Source organism: Oncorhynchus nerka, linkage group LG18, assembly GCF_034236695.1.
Source record: "Oncorhynchus nerka isolate Pitt River linkage group LG18, Oner_Uvic_2.0, whole genome shotgun sequence".
Classification (NCBI taxonomy): domain Eukaryota; kingdom Metazoa; phylum Chordata; class Actinopteri; order Salmoniformes; family Salmonidae; genus Oncorhynchus; species Oncorhynchus nerka.
The window spans coordinates 40,621,495-40,638,746 of record NC_088413.1 but is presented as its reverse complement, the minus strand read 5'-3'; the positions used below and the strand labels follow the sequence as shown (position 1 = coordinate 40,638,746).

The 17,252-nt window shown below is 42.3% G+C and overlaps 1 protein-coding gene across 2 annotated transcripts; it reads right to left on the bottom strand.

The window, feature by feature from the left end:
• Positions 1–2,624: 2,624 nt before the first annotated feature.
• On the bottom strand, positions 2,625–17,008 carry mbip (MAP3K12 binding inhibitory protein 1). 2 transcript variants are annotated; one of them, XM_029687639.2, is made up of 9 exons: positions 16,841–17,007; positions 16,226–16,345; positions 12,203–12,424; positions 11,431–11,527; positions 10,871–10,936; positions 7,793–7,966; positions 7,535–7,629; positions 4,581–4,619; positions 2,625–4,201 (listed from the first exon to the last, which is right to left on the bottom strand). In XM_029687639.2, the coding sequence occupies exons 1-9, from the start codon at positions 16,988–16,990 to the stop codon at positions 4,091–4,093; spliced, it is 1,074 nt and encodes a 357-aa protein (XP_029543499.1). In that variant the 5' UTR covers positions 16,991–17,007; the 3' UTR covers positions 2,625–4,090. The 2 variants fall into 2 exon arrangements, with proteins under 2 accessions (XP_029543499.1, XP_029543500.1); XM_029687640.2 differs by lacking the exon at positions 16,226–16,345 and having other exon boundaries at positions 16,841–17,008.
• Between the last annotated feature and the right edge of the window lie 244 nt (positions 17,009–17,252).

The following is a 17,252-nucleotide window of genomic DNA, read 5'->3' as shown; positions in this document are numbered from 1 at the left end:
AAGGTCTCCCCCCCCATTTCCACAGTAAGAATATTAATGTGACTGAACAAGGCAGAAACAAAAGGACATTTTCCTTTTGTGCTCAGAGACCTCTCCGTCAATCAATGTCGAGACGCCACCGGAGAATTTGTAGAACGTTGATGTGCCATTTTACTGCGAGGAAATGTCAAATAAGAGTGAGAAAAGAAGGATTACTCTACAATTAGATGATTTAAAGTCTCCAAGAAATGTGGAATGAAATGTGAAAGCTTTTTGATACCCAATCATTGTAAACCATAGATCCATTTTGTAGATGAAATGACAATCAATAGCAATTCTATATCAGGTGTTTAAAACGTCTAGTCGTGTGGCTGTGAACATTAATCTAGCTTTCACACATCAATTTATGCCTACACAGATACACAGAGCAATTTCCTTAACTGCTGTGTGTGTGTGTGTGTGTGTGTGTGTGTGTGTGTGTGTGTGTGTGTGTGTGTGTGTGTGTGTGTGTGTGTGTGTGTGCGTGAGGACTCAGAGCTCGATGCATTGTACGGTGCAGACAGAGATCTAGTAATCAGGTAATTTGTTGTAATGATAGAAATCATGGTGATCATCAACCTCACAGCAAAGCAGACAGCTGAATCATGTGCACTCTGACACACCCCAATTACACACTCACTGAGAAACTCAATACACTTGTACACATACACTCAGGGCCAGTTCCAGGCATAAGTGACATATTCGGTAGCTCAGGGCCCCCGACCACTAGGGGGCCCCCGACCCAGTTTAGGATTTCAGTCGGGGTCTCAACTATTGAGAGTAAGAATAGTACAACACAGCAGGTGCAATTTCAAAATGTGATTGTGCATCATCAGAATTGCAGTATATTGCTTAGGGCCCCCAGAAGGCTAGACCCGGCCCTGCATACACATGCATGCAGACACACAACTGAATAGATTTGTGTACACACACATATGCACAACTTAATACAGTTGTTCACACATACATACACACATACATAAACTCAGCAACTGCGTTGATTTCCAGCAAACTTAACATGTGTAAATATTTGTATGAAGACTCAACAACTGAGACACAAACTGAACAAGTTCCACAGAACAAATTCTCCTCCTCACGGACTGCACCAGGTTTGCCAGTTCATGTTGTGAGATGTTACCCCACTCTTCCACCAAGGCACCTGCAAGTTCCGGGACATTTTCCGGGGGGTGGCCTGAGCCCTCACCCTTCGATCCAACAGGTCCCAGACGTGCTCAATGGGATTGAGATCCGGGCTCTTTGCTGGCCATGGCAGAACACTGACATTCCTGTCTTGCAGGAAATCACACACAGAACGAGCAGTATGGCTGGTGGCATTATCATGCTGGAGGGTCATGTCAGGATGAGCCTGCAGGAAGGGTACCACATGAGGGAGGAGGATGTCTTCCCTGCATAACGCACAGCGTTGAGATTGCCTGCAATGACAACAAGCTCAGTCCGATGATGCTGTGACACACTGCCCCAGACCATGACGGACCCTCCACCTCCAAATCGATCCCGCTCCAGAGTACAGGCCTCGGTGTAGCGCTCATTCCTTCGACGATAAACGCAAATCCAACCATCACCCCTGGTAAGACAAAACCGCAACTCGTCAGTGAAGAGCACTTTTTGTCAGTCCTGTCTGGTCCAGCGACGGTGGATTTGTGCCCATAGACGACGTTGTTGCCGATGACGTCTGGTGAGGACCTGCCTTACAACAGGCCTACAAGCTCTCAGTTCAGCCTCTCTCAGCCTATTGCAGACAGTCTGAGCACTGATGGAGGTATTGTGCGTTCCTGGTGTAACTCGGGCAGTTGTTGTTGCCATCCTGTACCTGTCCCGCAGGTGTGATGTTCGGATGTACCGATCCTGTGCAGGTGTTGTTACACGTGGTCTGCTACTGCGAGGACGATCAGCTGTCTGTCCTGTCTCCCTGTCTTAGGCGTCTCACAGTAGACATTGCAATTCATTGCCCTGGCCACATGTGCAGTCCTCATGCCTCCTTGCAGCATGCCTAAGGCACGTTCACGCAGATGAGCAGGGACACTGGGCACCTTTGTTTTGGTGTTTTCAGAGTCAATAGAAAGGCCTCTTTAGTGTCCTAATTTTTCATAACTGTGACCTTAATTGCCTACCGTCTGTAAGCTGTTAGTCTTAACGACCATTCCACAGGTGCATGTTCATTAATTGTTTATGGTTCACCCTTTTACAATGAAGATCTGTAAAGTGATTTGGATTTTTATTTTTAATTATCTTTGAAAAAGACAGGGTCCTGAAAAGCACTACTCAATTCCTAACTACAAACTACTGTACTTTAAATGTTCTGTTGAAAAGTTCACTGAACAGAGCATGCAGGCTTTAGTGGCCCCCTGCCAAGTCATTTCCTGGATTTGCTGATTTCCCACTGTCACCCTTTAATATGAATTACCTCACGTAGTTAAATTTAAACCTCTTCAGTTGTGTACAATTTAGAAAAGGAATTAATTGCGATCTGATTAGCTGTGTGCATGACTAACACTGTTCATGTACAATGTGTGTGTGTCTAACAGTTCATAGTGAGTGTGTGATTAGAACCCTGAGTCAAAGTCTACTTCAACAGGTTCGCCAAATGAAAAAAAATGAAAATTTATTTACAAAAACATCAACGTTAAAACTTTGCAACACAACAGCAAAAAGGAGGAAGAATCAACGCTGAATCAAGTTAGATCAATGTTTGAAGCAATGTCTGCAACATCACAATGAGCATAGTATTCTCCATAACAGAAAAATCATATAATAGCAGCATGTAACGTTTCTAAAAAAACAACAACGCATCTCTCTCTCATGTGGCCAAAACACAACAGCATTCGCCACTGGGCAAAATACACAGGTAGGCTATGCTAGTTAGTTTACTCCATCTGCTCTCAAATTAATTCACTGTACATCATTCAAAACAACACTGTAGACTACTTTGAAAAAAAAAAACACTGTATAACTCAAGATCTAAATGCATATCCCCATTTTTGTCTTACAGTAATGTTATACTACGCTATTATATCAAACTCTATGTCGAATATTATCATTATGCGATCTTGCCGACACGGTTTCAGCTTTGATCTAACTAAACGAGCACCATTCACCCGAGTAGCCTGTTCTCTGTGCGTAAAGTAGAGAATATATACATGCGCAGAAGCTTCAGGAAGCTCCGGAACTTTGAGTGGGGCAGACTATAGATCCCGAAAAACACGGGAGCCGCAGAACCACATCATGCTAGAAAGATAGATACACACACACACACACACACACTTGAATTCTCCAGTAGTTTCATGGAGAGCAACATTTCAACCCGAAGGTTGAAAACCAAGACCTTCAGCTCAGGACACACAGAATTAGGAATAGAATACCAGAATGGACATGAACCTTCTTATGATGGGATAAAGGTCAGCCATCTTGGTCAGGGAGTTGGTCAACCATGGTTAGTCAGTGCTGTGATTCATAAAATATTAATTCAAAGAATGTATTTGCGATGTTGGTCAGCTAGCTAGCCAGACAGTTTTAGGGGAATGATTTCATTCATTTTGTAATTCATTAAAAATGGCCAATATCCCAACATACCATTAGACAATGCAGTCAATCCACAGCCACACACTGGTTGAAATCAGCTGATGATAGGACTTAGACAAGTTGTAAATGCAACAAGTACTGACATTGTATCATATAATAGCACTCGCAGCTTTCCAAGAAAACATCAATTTAGACATTTATGGTATCCTTCAATTGGTATAAAACTGTATTTATAATTATATGACAATATTTTCAGTTGATAATTGTATTAAACCATTTCTGATATATCACATGCATTAGTTTTATTTTCCCTGAATAAGTAAAAATCCGTATTGCGCCTCTACTGCCATTCATTCCGATTAGACTGGTTTGGATTTCTCCCTGACCAATATGGCTGTATGTTACACACAGCATTCAGCCGTGTGTAAGGGTGGATATCTACACCTCAAGGTTAAAGTCTCTCATCTCTTCCTCTAGTCTGTTGCCCATAATGGTGGGTACGTGTCAAGGTCATAGGTCAAAAAGTTGGGGGTCAGAGTGGACACTCGGTGTCGTACTCTACCGGCCCAAATTCCCCCATCCTCTTCAGCAAGGCTGCTTTGACAGCACTGATCTTCACATCCAGCTCCGACAGACTGCAGACCTGCCAACATGGGAGATAAGAACAATCACAGTCAAAAGCAAGTACAAGTATAAGCACATACGCATAAGTATAAGCACATACGCATAAGTATAAGCACATACGCATAAGTATAAGCACATACGCATAAGTATAAGCACATACGCATAAGTATAAGCACATAACGCATAAGTATAAGCACATACGCATAAGTATAAGCACATACGCATAAGTATAAGCACATACGCATAAGTATAAGCACATACGCGCGCACTAAAATCAGTGTCACCTTAAACTAGTGGTTGTCCACGGACCGGAGGTTGAGAAACACTGCTTTGAACTTGAATGTAATGAAAGGAGGAAAGGTATGAGACAAGTGATAAGGTATGATAACACATCTCACCTGAGACATTGATGTCTTTGGTCGCTTGTGTAGGTAACTCTGGAAGAACACAGGAGATGAGAGGTTAGAATGTTTAGGTAACTCAGAGAGAGCTGAGACAAAAAGAGGTTCAGTAACTTTGAGAGAACTCGAAGAGTTAGAGGTTAGCCACTGGCAACGTTCCTGCCGTGCACAGGGTCAGACAGACTGAACAAATATTTTCCATCCATTCAAGATGCACTACGCAGAAATCTCTACGCCATTTCCTGGTTGCTAAAAATTCGAAAATCGTTCGCATATTTTCAGTTTGTGTGACAAAACAAGCAAGTAGAGAATCATTGTACCATTCTAAACAGTTGTGAAATATATTTTCCATAACCAAAAATATTATATTTTCAACTGTTTGAAGCTGGTGTACAAAAATGGAAAGCATAGAAATAGACTTGCTTTTAATGTGACTGACAGATCTAGAACTCCCATTACTATGTGAATTTGGTCAGGTCGTCCAAAAACGTACATATTGTAGCCCTGAGACCTACTTGTTCTTTTTACGTCAATACACCTACCTCAGAAAATACCTTCTATTTCTGGAAATGGCACCATCTAATAGCTTTCAGAATAAAAAATTTAAAAACTAAAATCAACCAGCTGTGCCTTCATTTTCTGGTGACAAAAATACATTCTGCAAGAAGGCTAATAGTGCAAGTATATTACTCATATGAAGAATCTCCATGAAAAATTCAGTTCTTTAGTCATTTCAGAACTAGCAGACTAAAAAGGGCCAGGAATGAGAGTACAAAAACATGGCCTTCCCACCCTCAACCCAACCATGAAAGTATTTTAATGCACTGCAGCAGTCTGCTATGTAACATACAGTACTGTAAATCTAAAGACTTGGGCAATGACTTAGCTAAACCACTGATAGAAAGCCACTGCATTCCAATTTAAGCGTTTATTAGTGACCAAGTCTGGAATTTTCAACCCCTATATGAGTACGAGCAGGCCCTAAATTTAACTTCCTGGTCCACCAACCACAGTGCCAGGTAAATTTAAAAAATAAAAATCTACCAGCCACTCAGATTTTTTTTTAACCAGAGAACATTTTACCACCCCCCGTAAAATTACACCAACAAAACACAAAAAGAGGAGAGCATGCTGCAATGCTTTGTAATGTTTCTAAAACAATACAAATGTATTACTAGTAAGAAGTAATGTGGTATATTGTTTAATTTAATATATTTTGTGGCCAGAGTCTTTTACCAAAATATCACAGATGAGACAACAATGTTCACCTGCCCCTTTAAGAGTGGGAGGTTACCGTGGTAACGCTGCTCCAGTCTGCCTTTGAGATTGAGTCTGATTAGTAGCAGAGTTTTTTTTCTTCCCTAGCAGTTGAAACTCAAACTGAAAAACAACCTAGCTTGTGAACAAAACAATGTAAATAGACAAGAAACACAATGACAAAGTCTCACTTAAGTAGACTTTCATTTCAAGTAAATAATCTTTCACGCAGCTCTTCATGTGCGCAAAGCCCCAATCTAGGAGGTGTTGCAGCGCGAGATGGTATAGGCTATATAGGATTCGTAGTTCTTTGACTTTGTGCGATTCATTTACTAGCTATGAAACAAAGCAACAAATTTCTGCCCTGCTAGAGCTGCCCCGGTTAACTGTAAGTGCTGTTATTGTAAGGTGGAAACGTCTAGGAGCAACAGCGGCTCAGCGGTGAAGTGGTAGGCCACACAAGCTCACAGAACCGGACCGCCGAGTGCTGAAGCACATAGCATGTTGAAATTGTGCTATAACAATAACTGTTAGTCAGGAGCTTCATGAAATGGGTTTCCATGGCTGAGCAGCCACACACAAGCCTAAGATCATCATGTTTAATGCCAAGCATTTGGCTGGAGTGGTATAAAGTTAGCTGATATTGGACTCTGGAGCAGTGGAAACACGTTCGCTGGAGTGATGAATCACAGGTCACCATCTGGCAGTCCGATGGACAAATCTGGTTTGGCGGATGTCAGGAAAAACGCTACCTGCCCCAATGCATAGTACCATCGAAACACCTTAGGGATGAATTGGAACGCCGATTGCGATCCAGGCAAAATCGCCCAACATCAGTGCCCGACCTCACTAATGCTCTTGTGGCTGAATGGAAGCAAGTCCCAACATCTAGTGGAAAGCCTTCCCAGAAGAGTGGAGACTGTTTTAGCAGCAAATGTTCGACCAGCAGGTGTCCACATACATTTGTAATGTACTTTGAAAACAGCTACTGCAGCATTTATGTTACTATAAAATGTGATCATAGTTGACCATTTTAATTCACAAATGCGAGTGAAATGCGTGCACTGTGGAGCCCCGACCGACCACCCACCAACGTGGCTGGTGAAATAGACATCTTTACCCACCAATGGAAAAATCTACCCACATTTGGCAGGTGTTAATGTTAGGCCCTGGGTACGAGTGTTAAAGACGAGATTATAGACTCACTAGGCCGCTACTGAGGAAACATCTCCGCTCCTCCACCCTCAGAAACCTGCTCAGTGTGTACTTCCAAACTATTTGCAGAAATTGCTTAAACAGTGGCACTTGGAATAAAAAAAAAAGATCAGCTCAGTTTATTCAAAAAGACTCTCTCAACCCCCAGTTCTCTGTGCACACACACACACCCTAAAGGACATGGAGAGCAGCATGCTCTTAGAACCGGCACGTCAAGCCAAGAGAAGGGAGAGATAAGAGTCATGCAGAAACTCGAGCGCTCTTACTCAGCTAACTTTGATAGGCTAAATTCTGACATGGATGATATATTCTGAACTGAAGAGGAAGAAATACCCCACTTCTGATAATCACGGCATAAGGACTCTTTATGAATACTAACATGGAGAAATACTAACGCGCAAGTAGACGCACGCATGTCCGCAAGCACACACAAAAAAATAAGTGGATGTGTTAAAATCTTTCTACCACACTAAACTCACAGACTGGAAGTACTCCGGGGAAAGTCCCTCCAACTCCAGGATCCGATCCTCAAGCTTCTTCAGCCTCTGGTACACACTTAAAGGCACTGGACCCTCTGGAAAAGAAAGGTTTGTGTGGCTGATAGGAATATTAGAGTAGAAGACCAGAATTCCTAAAAGTCAAGTGTCAGAAATGGAAAGGAATACAAATGTTTGGGTAAAGAGAGACATGCAACGACCACAATATGGCCGATGCCACATCTTGTTTAACCTCTTCACCTGTTGGGAGCTTTAGGTGTGTCTCGATGTTGTGCAGGCGTTCCTCTATGGCTGGATTCCCACAGTCTCTAGACACCATGGCCCTCTGCTGCTCCTCAGCCTCCCCCAAGGCACCTCCTCCTAACCCTCCCCCTCTACGAGTCTGAGGCCCGTAGGTGTTCACCACACGAGTCACTGCACAGACAAGGCATACAGACAATTAGAAACCCATTAAATGTCACAAGCAAAGTAAAGAAACATACCAGGGTTGTTTCATCGGAATGAGTCCCTTTTACATCCCTTTGATATTTTAAGTAGAAATTGTGCACCTACATTGGATTTTAAAAGCCTGTTATTTTAAAATGTAGTGGCCTTTAATATAGAGCACATGGAAAAATCAATATATATGAATAAAGACTAGCTATTGTGCCCAAAATTCTGCAGTTTCCACAAAGCCCTAGTTCTTTTGTTGCTGTGACAAAGTAATTTCTGAAGATTGTATTTTATTTTAAATGTGATTAGTGATACAGGTTTAAAGGTTTAAAAAAGATAAACCTTTTAATATGGTGAAAGTATTCGTTGTTAAAGGGCGACCGCACTTCCTGATTTGGCCTCGTCTTTCATCATTGCTCATTAAGAAATGCTAGCGCCTGTGAATAAAGGCAAATGAGAGCTGTCTTGAGGGTGTGGTTTGATGTGCGTGTTTCTTGGGTTTGTCTTTGTCATTCAGTCACAAAAAAAAAAAAAGGGCAGTAGCTAACCAGTTCGCATTTCATTTTCTTTACTGAAAGCAAGCTGGTAACATGCATCAAACATGTTGTCAGCTTTGCTTAGTTATGAGCTAGTTAGCCTAGTACAGGGGTAGGCAACCCTGGCCCAGGACCACATGTTTCTGATTTAATCGACCTGGAAGACCAAGAATCATCTAGAATGTCATTGTATGCTGTAGGGTTAAGAATTCCCTTCACTGGAATTAAGGGATCCTAGCCTGAACCATGAAAAACAGCCACAGACCATTATTCCTCCTCCAACAAACTTTACAGTTGGCACTACGCATTGGGGCTGGTAGCGTTCTCCTGGCATCTGCCAAACCCAGAGTCGTCCGTCGGACTGCCAGATGGTGAAGCGTGATTCATCACTCCAGAGAACGAGTCCACTGCTCCAGAGTCCAATGGCGGCAAGCTTTATACCACTCCAGCAGAGACTTGGCATTGCGGCTGCTCGGCCATGGAAACCCATTTCATGAAGCTCCCAACAAACAGTTATTGTGCTGACGTTGCTTCCAGAGGCAGTTTGGAACGCTGTAGTGAGTCTTGTAACAGAGGACAGACAATTTTAACATGCAATGCTGTGTGCTTGATTTTATACACCTGTCAGCAACAGGAGTGGCTGCAGATTGTCCAGTCGTGTGGTCCAGTGCTGCTAAGAAAGACCTAGTTAAGCTGCAGCTGGCCCAGAACAGAACAGAGCACATTTCTCAAATAAATAACCAACCTTGTTTCAAGGTAAAGCAACACCTCACCTCTCCCCTAGATAGTGTGTGTGTGTGTGTGTGTGTGTGTGTGTATGCATTGATATGTAGGCTACATGTGCCTTTTTTTAATGAATGTAGTTCTGTCTGAGCTGTTCTTGTCTAATGATGTTCTGTATTATGTCATTCTGTATGATGTTTCATGTTTTGTGTGGACCCCAGGAAGAGTAGCTGCTGTGTTTGCAACAGCTAAATGGGGATCCTAAAAAAATACCAAAATAGCCAAATCCACTAACTAGAAGGGGTGTCCACATACTTCTGCATATATAGTGTATATATGAAGTGGGTAAAAAAAACAGTATGTAAACATAATTAAAGTGACTCGTGGTCCATGTTCAGGTTGAGGGTCATGGCTCCTAACAAACCCCCCTGGCCAGAAGATACTATCGTCAATAGGCGCTAAAGGTAGTTAGCGTCTATGAATGGGGTAGGGCATGTACTACCCACGTCTTGTCTAGGGAAGAGGTTCCAGTGGGCGAGTTTGTTTCGCCTCGGGTAGGCGGGGTCTGAATGGAATGGTCCTCTTAAGGCAGTGTTTCCCAACCCTGGTCCTCCAGTACCCCCAACAGTACACCGTTTCGTTGTAGCCCTGGACTAACACACCTCATTCAACTCATTGAGGGCTTGATGATTAGTTGACAAGTTGGATCAGGTGTGCTTGTCCTCCAGGGTTACAATAAAAATGTGAACTTTGGGGGTACTCGGGGACCAGGGTTGGGAAAAACTGTGCTAAGGAGAGGTCTCCTACGTCTGCCGAGGGGCACTGGGCCATGCAAAGCGAACTCGCCCAGTCTTTTCCCAGAAAACACAGTGCCATCACGCGTTAATAGGAAAAATGGGGCATGAATTGTTGACATAACTGTAATCCAAACCATCGAGTCATAACGCAGTCACTTACCAAACTCCATTTTGGACGAGACTGACTTTATAAACCAAAATTATCCTATTTACACTTTGTAGTCAATTCTAATACTATAATTAATGTTTCTGACTCATATCAATACCTCATAGGCCCTTTAAAACCAGAGAAGATGGTTCCAAGGGGCAGTTGATCATTAAATATTTTTTTCTAAAGAAACAATTAACATCTAATTGTCAAATCATAGTGTAAAAGCAAGTGAGCTGGGTCTACTCTTTTTGGCCATTTTCTGGTGTATCGTGGTGGAAAACAGTAGGTCAAACATAACATGTCGACCCTGTTACCCTTCGATAGACAGGCTAGACATTTTTTTACAATGTACATTTCTTTGTGAAACTTGCATTCAATTGCTCCTCCCTGTTGCAAACAACAAGCTTCCATTCCCCCCTGTCACAAGTGGATTAATGACTGGCAATGCTGGTACTTTATTTGGCACTTAATAGGAAATTACTACAGTCATTTATTTAACTTGATGGTAATACATGTTTTTTTTTCATTAATAATGTTAAATTTAGGTAACTAATTTATTATTATTATTTTAATCAAGTTACACTACGCAAAAGGGACTAATTTCTTTGAACGACCCACCAATAAACATAAAAAATAACATAAGAAAACTATGTTTAAACTTAAAGCAGAATGCTCTTACCTTTAACATGACTTTTGAAGCCTGGGTAGGGTGTGAATACTGCATCGGTTCTGGCACAGCTGTCTTCTACATCATAGCAAAAGAGAACCGTTTATATTAATCAGCACAAAATATATATTTTACCTTTGAAATATCAATTTTGTGGATAATTAACTGATGCATCCGTTTAAAATTAAATGGACTGTCCTTGTGACACGTTCACTTCGGTTACCCTCATTTCTGTTACCAATATTTCTGTTCCGGTCATTACTGTTAATTGTCATTTGTATTACTGTCATTTCACACCATCTATTTCTGAAGAAAAACAACAACTTGTACCTTCTGTTCAAAGAATCTGGACAAAGCTGGATTTATTTTGAGGCCAGCTGAGGAGGGTGTTAGCTACTTCAGGCCCACTATTATAACAGTTCAGTCTGACCTCTTGCCTCTCTGGCTGTGGAAATCAGCCCTCTCCAAACATTGGCAATCTGTGCACGGTCCCCCCCCCCCCCCCCCCCCACTCCACCAGCTCTCACACACACACACACACGCCTCTCCCCACACCTCACTCAGATTCTTACCCTGATTGCAGTCGATCACGTTGCAGAACTCCCTCACGTTGTTTTCATTGATCTCCAGCTGCTTTCGCTCTATAAATGCAGATATCCTCCTATCAATCTATAGTAGTAGAGGAGACAGTTGGAGATGTGACACAGGCTGGATTAAAGAGCTATTGATATCAAACGACAGTCGAGTTTTGTTTATATCATGGTAATAAAGGCAGGGGCAAGCAAAGCGATATGAGACTAGCGTTCCCATCCAAACAGCACGTGAAATGTACTCAGATTCAGAATACCCCATCACAATTGCTTTGCCATTTCTAAAAATGACGAAGTACTACAAAATACTGTTTATTTGGCTACCAAAATAAATACACAATGAAATACAACAGGCCTCGGCATCCTCTTGTCCTTCATCCACATGCAATCTCTCTAGAGTAATGAGCATCCACTTCATAATATATCAAGGGCCTGGCCCTCTCGCAAAGCCCTCCTGCTACTGCCACCACACCAGTCAGCGACCACACACACTCCCACGTTCCCTGACTGCAGCACTCTGAAGGAGCCCTTATTCTGTGCTAAACTGGCTTATCATCAGGTCCTGATCAAGCATTTGATTCACTACTATGTTATTGCAAAGTGTGCAGCACACTCGGAGGCAATTACTTATGAGTATTCATTGGCTTTAGCAGAGAATAGGAAACAGTATTGAAAACACTGCCGTATAAACCGCAGCATCAGTACAGCTGAGCGGAGTTGACCAATGACCAAACAGAAGCTACAGTCAACTCACCTCGGATTTGTTGGCTCTGATCTGAATGCTGAGGTCATCAACCTGCAACTTGCCCTCCTCCTCTACCTCTGGCCGGGTTGGCTGAGCTGCAGGTAGAATGGGTGGCGAGTCTATGGTCATCTCATCAGAAGAGAGTGTGCTAGTGGTTTCATCCTTGTTGCTCTTTGAAGACGAGGACTGGTCTTCTGCCTCCACCAGGACCCTCAGGTTTTCTGAAACTGACTGTTGAGGAGGATTAAAGGCAGGTTATGGGGAGAGACGGTGAAGTCCCCGTCAACATACACTTTCTACATCCATTAACTAATACGACAAAGAATAAAAAACTCACAAAAAAAAACATGAAAATGCAACAATTTATTTAACTCTAGAGCAGTGGTTCCCAAACCTTTTATAGTCCCATAGCCCTTCAAACATTCAACCTCCAGCTGCGTACCCCCTCTAGCGACAGGGTCAGCGCACTCGCAAATGTTTTTTTACCATCCTGCCACACACACTATACAATATAGTTATTAAACATAAGAATGAGTGGGAGTTTTTCACAACCCGGCTCGTGGGAAGTGACAAAGAGCTCTTATAGGACCAGGGCACAAATAATAATATATAAATAATTTTGCTCTTTATTTAGCCATCTTACATATAAAACCTTATTTGGTCATTGAAAATTGTGAATAACTCACCACAGGTTAATGAGAAGGGTGTGCTTGAAAGGATGCACGTAACTCCGCAATGTTGGGTTGTATTGGAGAGAGTCGCAGTCTTAAATCATGCCTCACACACAGTCTGTGCCTGTATTTGAGTTTCATGCTAGGGAGGGCCGAGAATCCACTCTCACATAGGTACGTGGTTGCAAAGAGCAGTGACTTAACAACAGTGCAATTTGCCAAGGCAGGATACTCTGAGCGCAGCCCAATCTAGAAAATCTGGCAGTGGCTTCTGATTAAATTCAATTTTCACAGAACTGCTTGCTGCAATTTCGATGAGGCTCTCTTGTTCAGATATCGGTAAATGGACTGGAGTCAGGGCATGAAAGGGATAACGAATCCAGATGTTTACGTCATCCGTTTCGGGAAAGTACCTGCGTAATTGCGCACCCAACTCACTCAGGTGCTTCGATATATCACATTTGACATTGTCTGTAAGTTTGAGTTAATTTGCACACACACAAAAAGAAAATCATACAATGGAAAGACCTGCATGTTGTCTTTGTTTATGCAGACAGAGTAGAGCTCCAACTTCTTAATCATAGCCTCAATTCTGTCCAGCACATTGAATATAGTTGCGGAGAGTCCCTGTGATCCTAGATTCAGATCATTCAGGTGAGAAAAAACATCACCCAGATAGGCCAGTCGTGTGAGAAACTTGTCATAACGCTAGTGGTCAGACAAGTGAAAATGATGGTCAGTAAAGCAAACTTAAAGCTTGTCTCTCAATTCCAAAAAACGTGTCAATACTTTGCCCCTTGATAACCAGCGCTTTTCTGTATGTTGTAAAAGCGTTACATGGTCGCTGCTGTTACGTTCCCCAGTTTATGTATTGTAGTTTGTATATTTGCATGTGTTTATTTCAGGAAATGGCTTCCTGAAATCCCTCAAGCAGCTGATTGGTCGACTCCATGGTTAATTGGAGAGCTGACCCCGCCCCCTCGTCAAGACACAGCTGTCTCCAATTACCCATTCCTTCAGAAGCTATATAAAAGCCAGTGTTCTGTTCAGGAGAGAGAGATTTTGCTGGATGTAGATTTGCGAGAGATTTTCTGGGAGGTCATTGCAGAGATATTTTGATAGAGATTTTTTTTTTTGCTGGGAGTTCATTGCTGAGAGTTGGTCAGATAGAGCTTATTTTGATGTCTTTTGTTTCTTAGTTTGTTTGTGAAATTGTTTAATATTCTGTTTCATTTGTTCCCAGGGGGGAAGGGGAAGGCACCTAGGGAGTGCTTAGGCAAGAGGCCTGCGGGCATACATATACCCGTAACATATTCGCTGTCTAGGCACACTAGGTAAGACCTGGGCGGACCACCCCCTGTATTTTGGTTAGGGCACCAGGTGGTGCTAAATTAGGTAAGTATTGGTTAGGCAGGTAAGATAGGAGAGGGGGCTTTGAGATTTACTTTGGTTCTGTCCAGCCCCTTTTCCCCATATTACCGTGTAAAGGAATAAAGTCCTTGTAAACGGTACCACATTCTGCCTGTTGTCATTCTTACTCGCACCTACAGTCCATACCTTTTTCGCTTCACGGAGAGTTTAGTTGTAGCAGGGTGTTGCGTTCCCTCTTCATAGAGGTGTGCGTAACAGCTGCCCATATCATTGCATAGTGCAGAAAATACACGACAGTTAAGGGGCCTTGCCTTAACAAAGCAGATGTTCACTGTAGTGTCACAAACATCTTTCAAGCTGTCAGGCATTCCTTTGGCAGCAAGAGCCTCTCGGTGGATGCTGCAGTGTACCCAAGTAGCGTCGGGAGAAACTGCTTGCACGTGGGTTATCACTCTACTATGTCTCCCTCTCATAGCTTGGGCCATTAGTAAAGATACAAACAAATCTTGATGACCAAAGTCCATTTGATGTCACGAAGCTGTCCAGTACTTAAAATATCCTCTCCTGTTGTCCTTGTTTCCAGTGGTTTGCAGAAGAGGATGCCTTCATTAATTGACCCCCATAAACTTAAACAACATACCAGGAGCTGTGCCAGGCCTTTTGACAGGTCTGTTGACACATCCAGCTGTAACGCATAGAATTCAATGGCTTGTATGCGAAGCAGTAACTGTTTCGAAACATCTCCTGCCATGTCACTGATGCGTCGTGAAACAGTGTTGTTTGATGAAGATATTGTCTGTGTAGTTTTTTCAGCCTTTCCCCCCAACATTGTCCCAGCCATATCCATGGCAGCAGGAAGAATTAAGTCCTACACAATAGTTTGTGGTTTGCCTGTCCTAGACACTCGGTAGCTCACCATATAAGACTATTCTAGACCCTTCTTATTAATGGTATCTGTTGCATTTATACATGTCTTACTACTCAAAAGTCATCTTAATTCTCGCTCAAAAAACTCCCGTGGCTTATTTTTCATACTGGCATGTTTTGTTTCTAAATGTCTACGCAAGAGTGAAGGTTTCATCGAGTTGTGAGATAGTACTTTTGCACACATAACACACTGTGGATGGCCCTACTCCCAATATAAGTGAATCCAAAATCAATGAGGTTCTCATCATATTTGCGCCTCTTCGATGGTCCAACGTCCCTGTCTGTTGTTCGGTGCTTTCCCGGGTAAGGGGGCAGTAGCTCTTTGGCTGTATCAGATTCACTACTATCAGTGTCCATGCTAGCTGGGCTAACAACAAATGTAGAATTACTGATGCTAGCATTGGATGTGCTCATGGAAGCAGAAAAACTTGTGTCATCGACAGGTGCAGGTGTAGTACTGGTATTAGCAGTACTGCTGGTATGAGCAGTACTGCTGGTATGAGCAGTACTACCAGTAGAGCTGGTATGTGTCTATGGACGTGTGCGATACTTAAAAAAAAACATTTATCCATTTTCTAGCAAACAGAATCAGCAGCAGCTACGTTTGGCTACATGGGACCGTTAGTGGAATTCCCACGAGAGAGTAATGGTTAATATAATCGGATGTTAATTATTTGACTAGGCTACCTGTATTTAACAATATGTTGTTATTTTGCTGAACACTAGATGGTTTCATTTTATTTTTGGCAGTGAAGCAAGGCTACTCAGGCGAGAAAAAAACTCACCCAAATGTATAGCCCTGTTGGAAAATATAAATGGACTATTTGAAAATGTGAAACATTTATTTTTTAATAAAAATATTTTACTTTTTTAAATGTATTTTTAAATGTGAATCACATTTGATTTGGCATACCCCAGTTTGGGAATACTTACTCTAGAGTAAAGAACCAAATGAAAAATGTAATAAATACTGAAAGTAGTGTTGCATATCCATCCTTAATTTTCGACATGACACCACTGTGCACCTGTCAGCACATCGTTGTGAGACTGTAGTGTAGTCTACCTGTAGTTTGGAGATGTGTTGCTGAAGACAGGTGAACACATGACGAGTAGGTTGAAGAGATGACACATCCACTGCTTCTAAGCTGGCGCTGATTTTCAGTGCAGCTTCACCCAATTTCAGCTTGAAATTAAAAATAGTTACAAAATAAATCATTGAAACTTGGTCAGAACCTGGACTAAGAGTAGTTAAGCCTCCATTTGATATACTAAGTCTACAAACTATATTATTTCCAGGGCTATAAGAACTGGGGGAAAAACAAGCAAAGGCTGTTAATACAAACGAGGGCTATAATTTGTTACTTTGTTCCACGCGGCAGTTGTCAGTAAGATCTTTTTGATTGCTACTTTGTCGCATTCAGCCTGCTAGATAAAGGAGGAAGGAGCCCATCTGCAATCAGTGCAACAGCAAGCTAGTAGTAGTAGCCTACTGTGCTGCAACACAAACTATTCTTGCAACGTTGTACCATTTAGCGTGCGATTGCATGCGACAAAGGATATTTGACAAATTCCTATTTGAAAAGAACAGACATGCAGCATGCACATCTCGTGGACATCTCTCGCAGTGATCGAAGCAATTATAGCTGAATTAGATGTGCAAAAGCATTAGTATACCAACCTCACTCCCGAAGTCTGTGAGCAGATTCAAAAGAATTAACATACTGTCTCTGTAGCTTGATATTTCCTTGCAAGAAGACGTTATGGCAACATTTCCCCTTTGTTTATCGCACACACCGTTTTCGTCATTCAACTTCATCCTGTCCGCCATTGCATTTCCGCGTCTCAAGCACAGTGCTCAGTGATTGGTTAAGAAACGGTCCCTCCAATACCGGAAGTGTTATTACGTAGCCCCTGCAAAGCAATAAATGGATGGTGCATAAAACCATCAACAAGTTGGCCATAGTATAAACAAACTGAGAAAAAATAAATGTTATGCGCATACTCGCTCCAAGATGGTATAGCAGTTCAGACGTATTTTGTCCTCGTCTTGTCGTGTCCCGTATATATATATATTTACAACTTTCTTCGCA

Coding starts and splice junctions, on each gene's coding strand:
- mbip (XM_029687639.2), bottom strand. CDS start 16,990: ATGGCGGACAGGATGAAGTTGAATGACGAAAACGGTGTGTGCGATAAA. Junction 11,528..12,202: donor TCAGAGCCAACAAATCCGAG/GTGAGTTGACTG, acceptor CTACTACTATAG/ATTGATAGGAGGATATCTGC. Junction 7,630..7,792: donor ACACCTAAAGCTCCCAACAG/GTGAAGAGGTTA, acceptor TTTCTTTTCCAG/AGGGTCCAGTGCCTTTAAGT.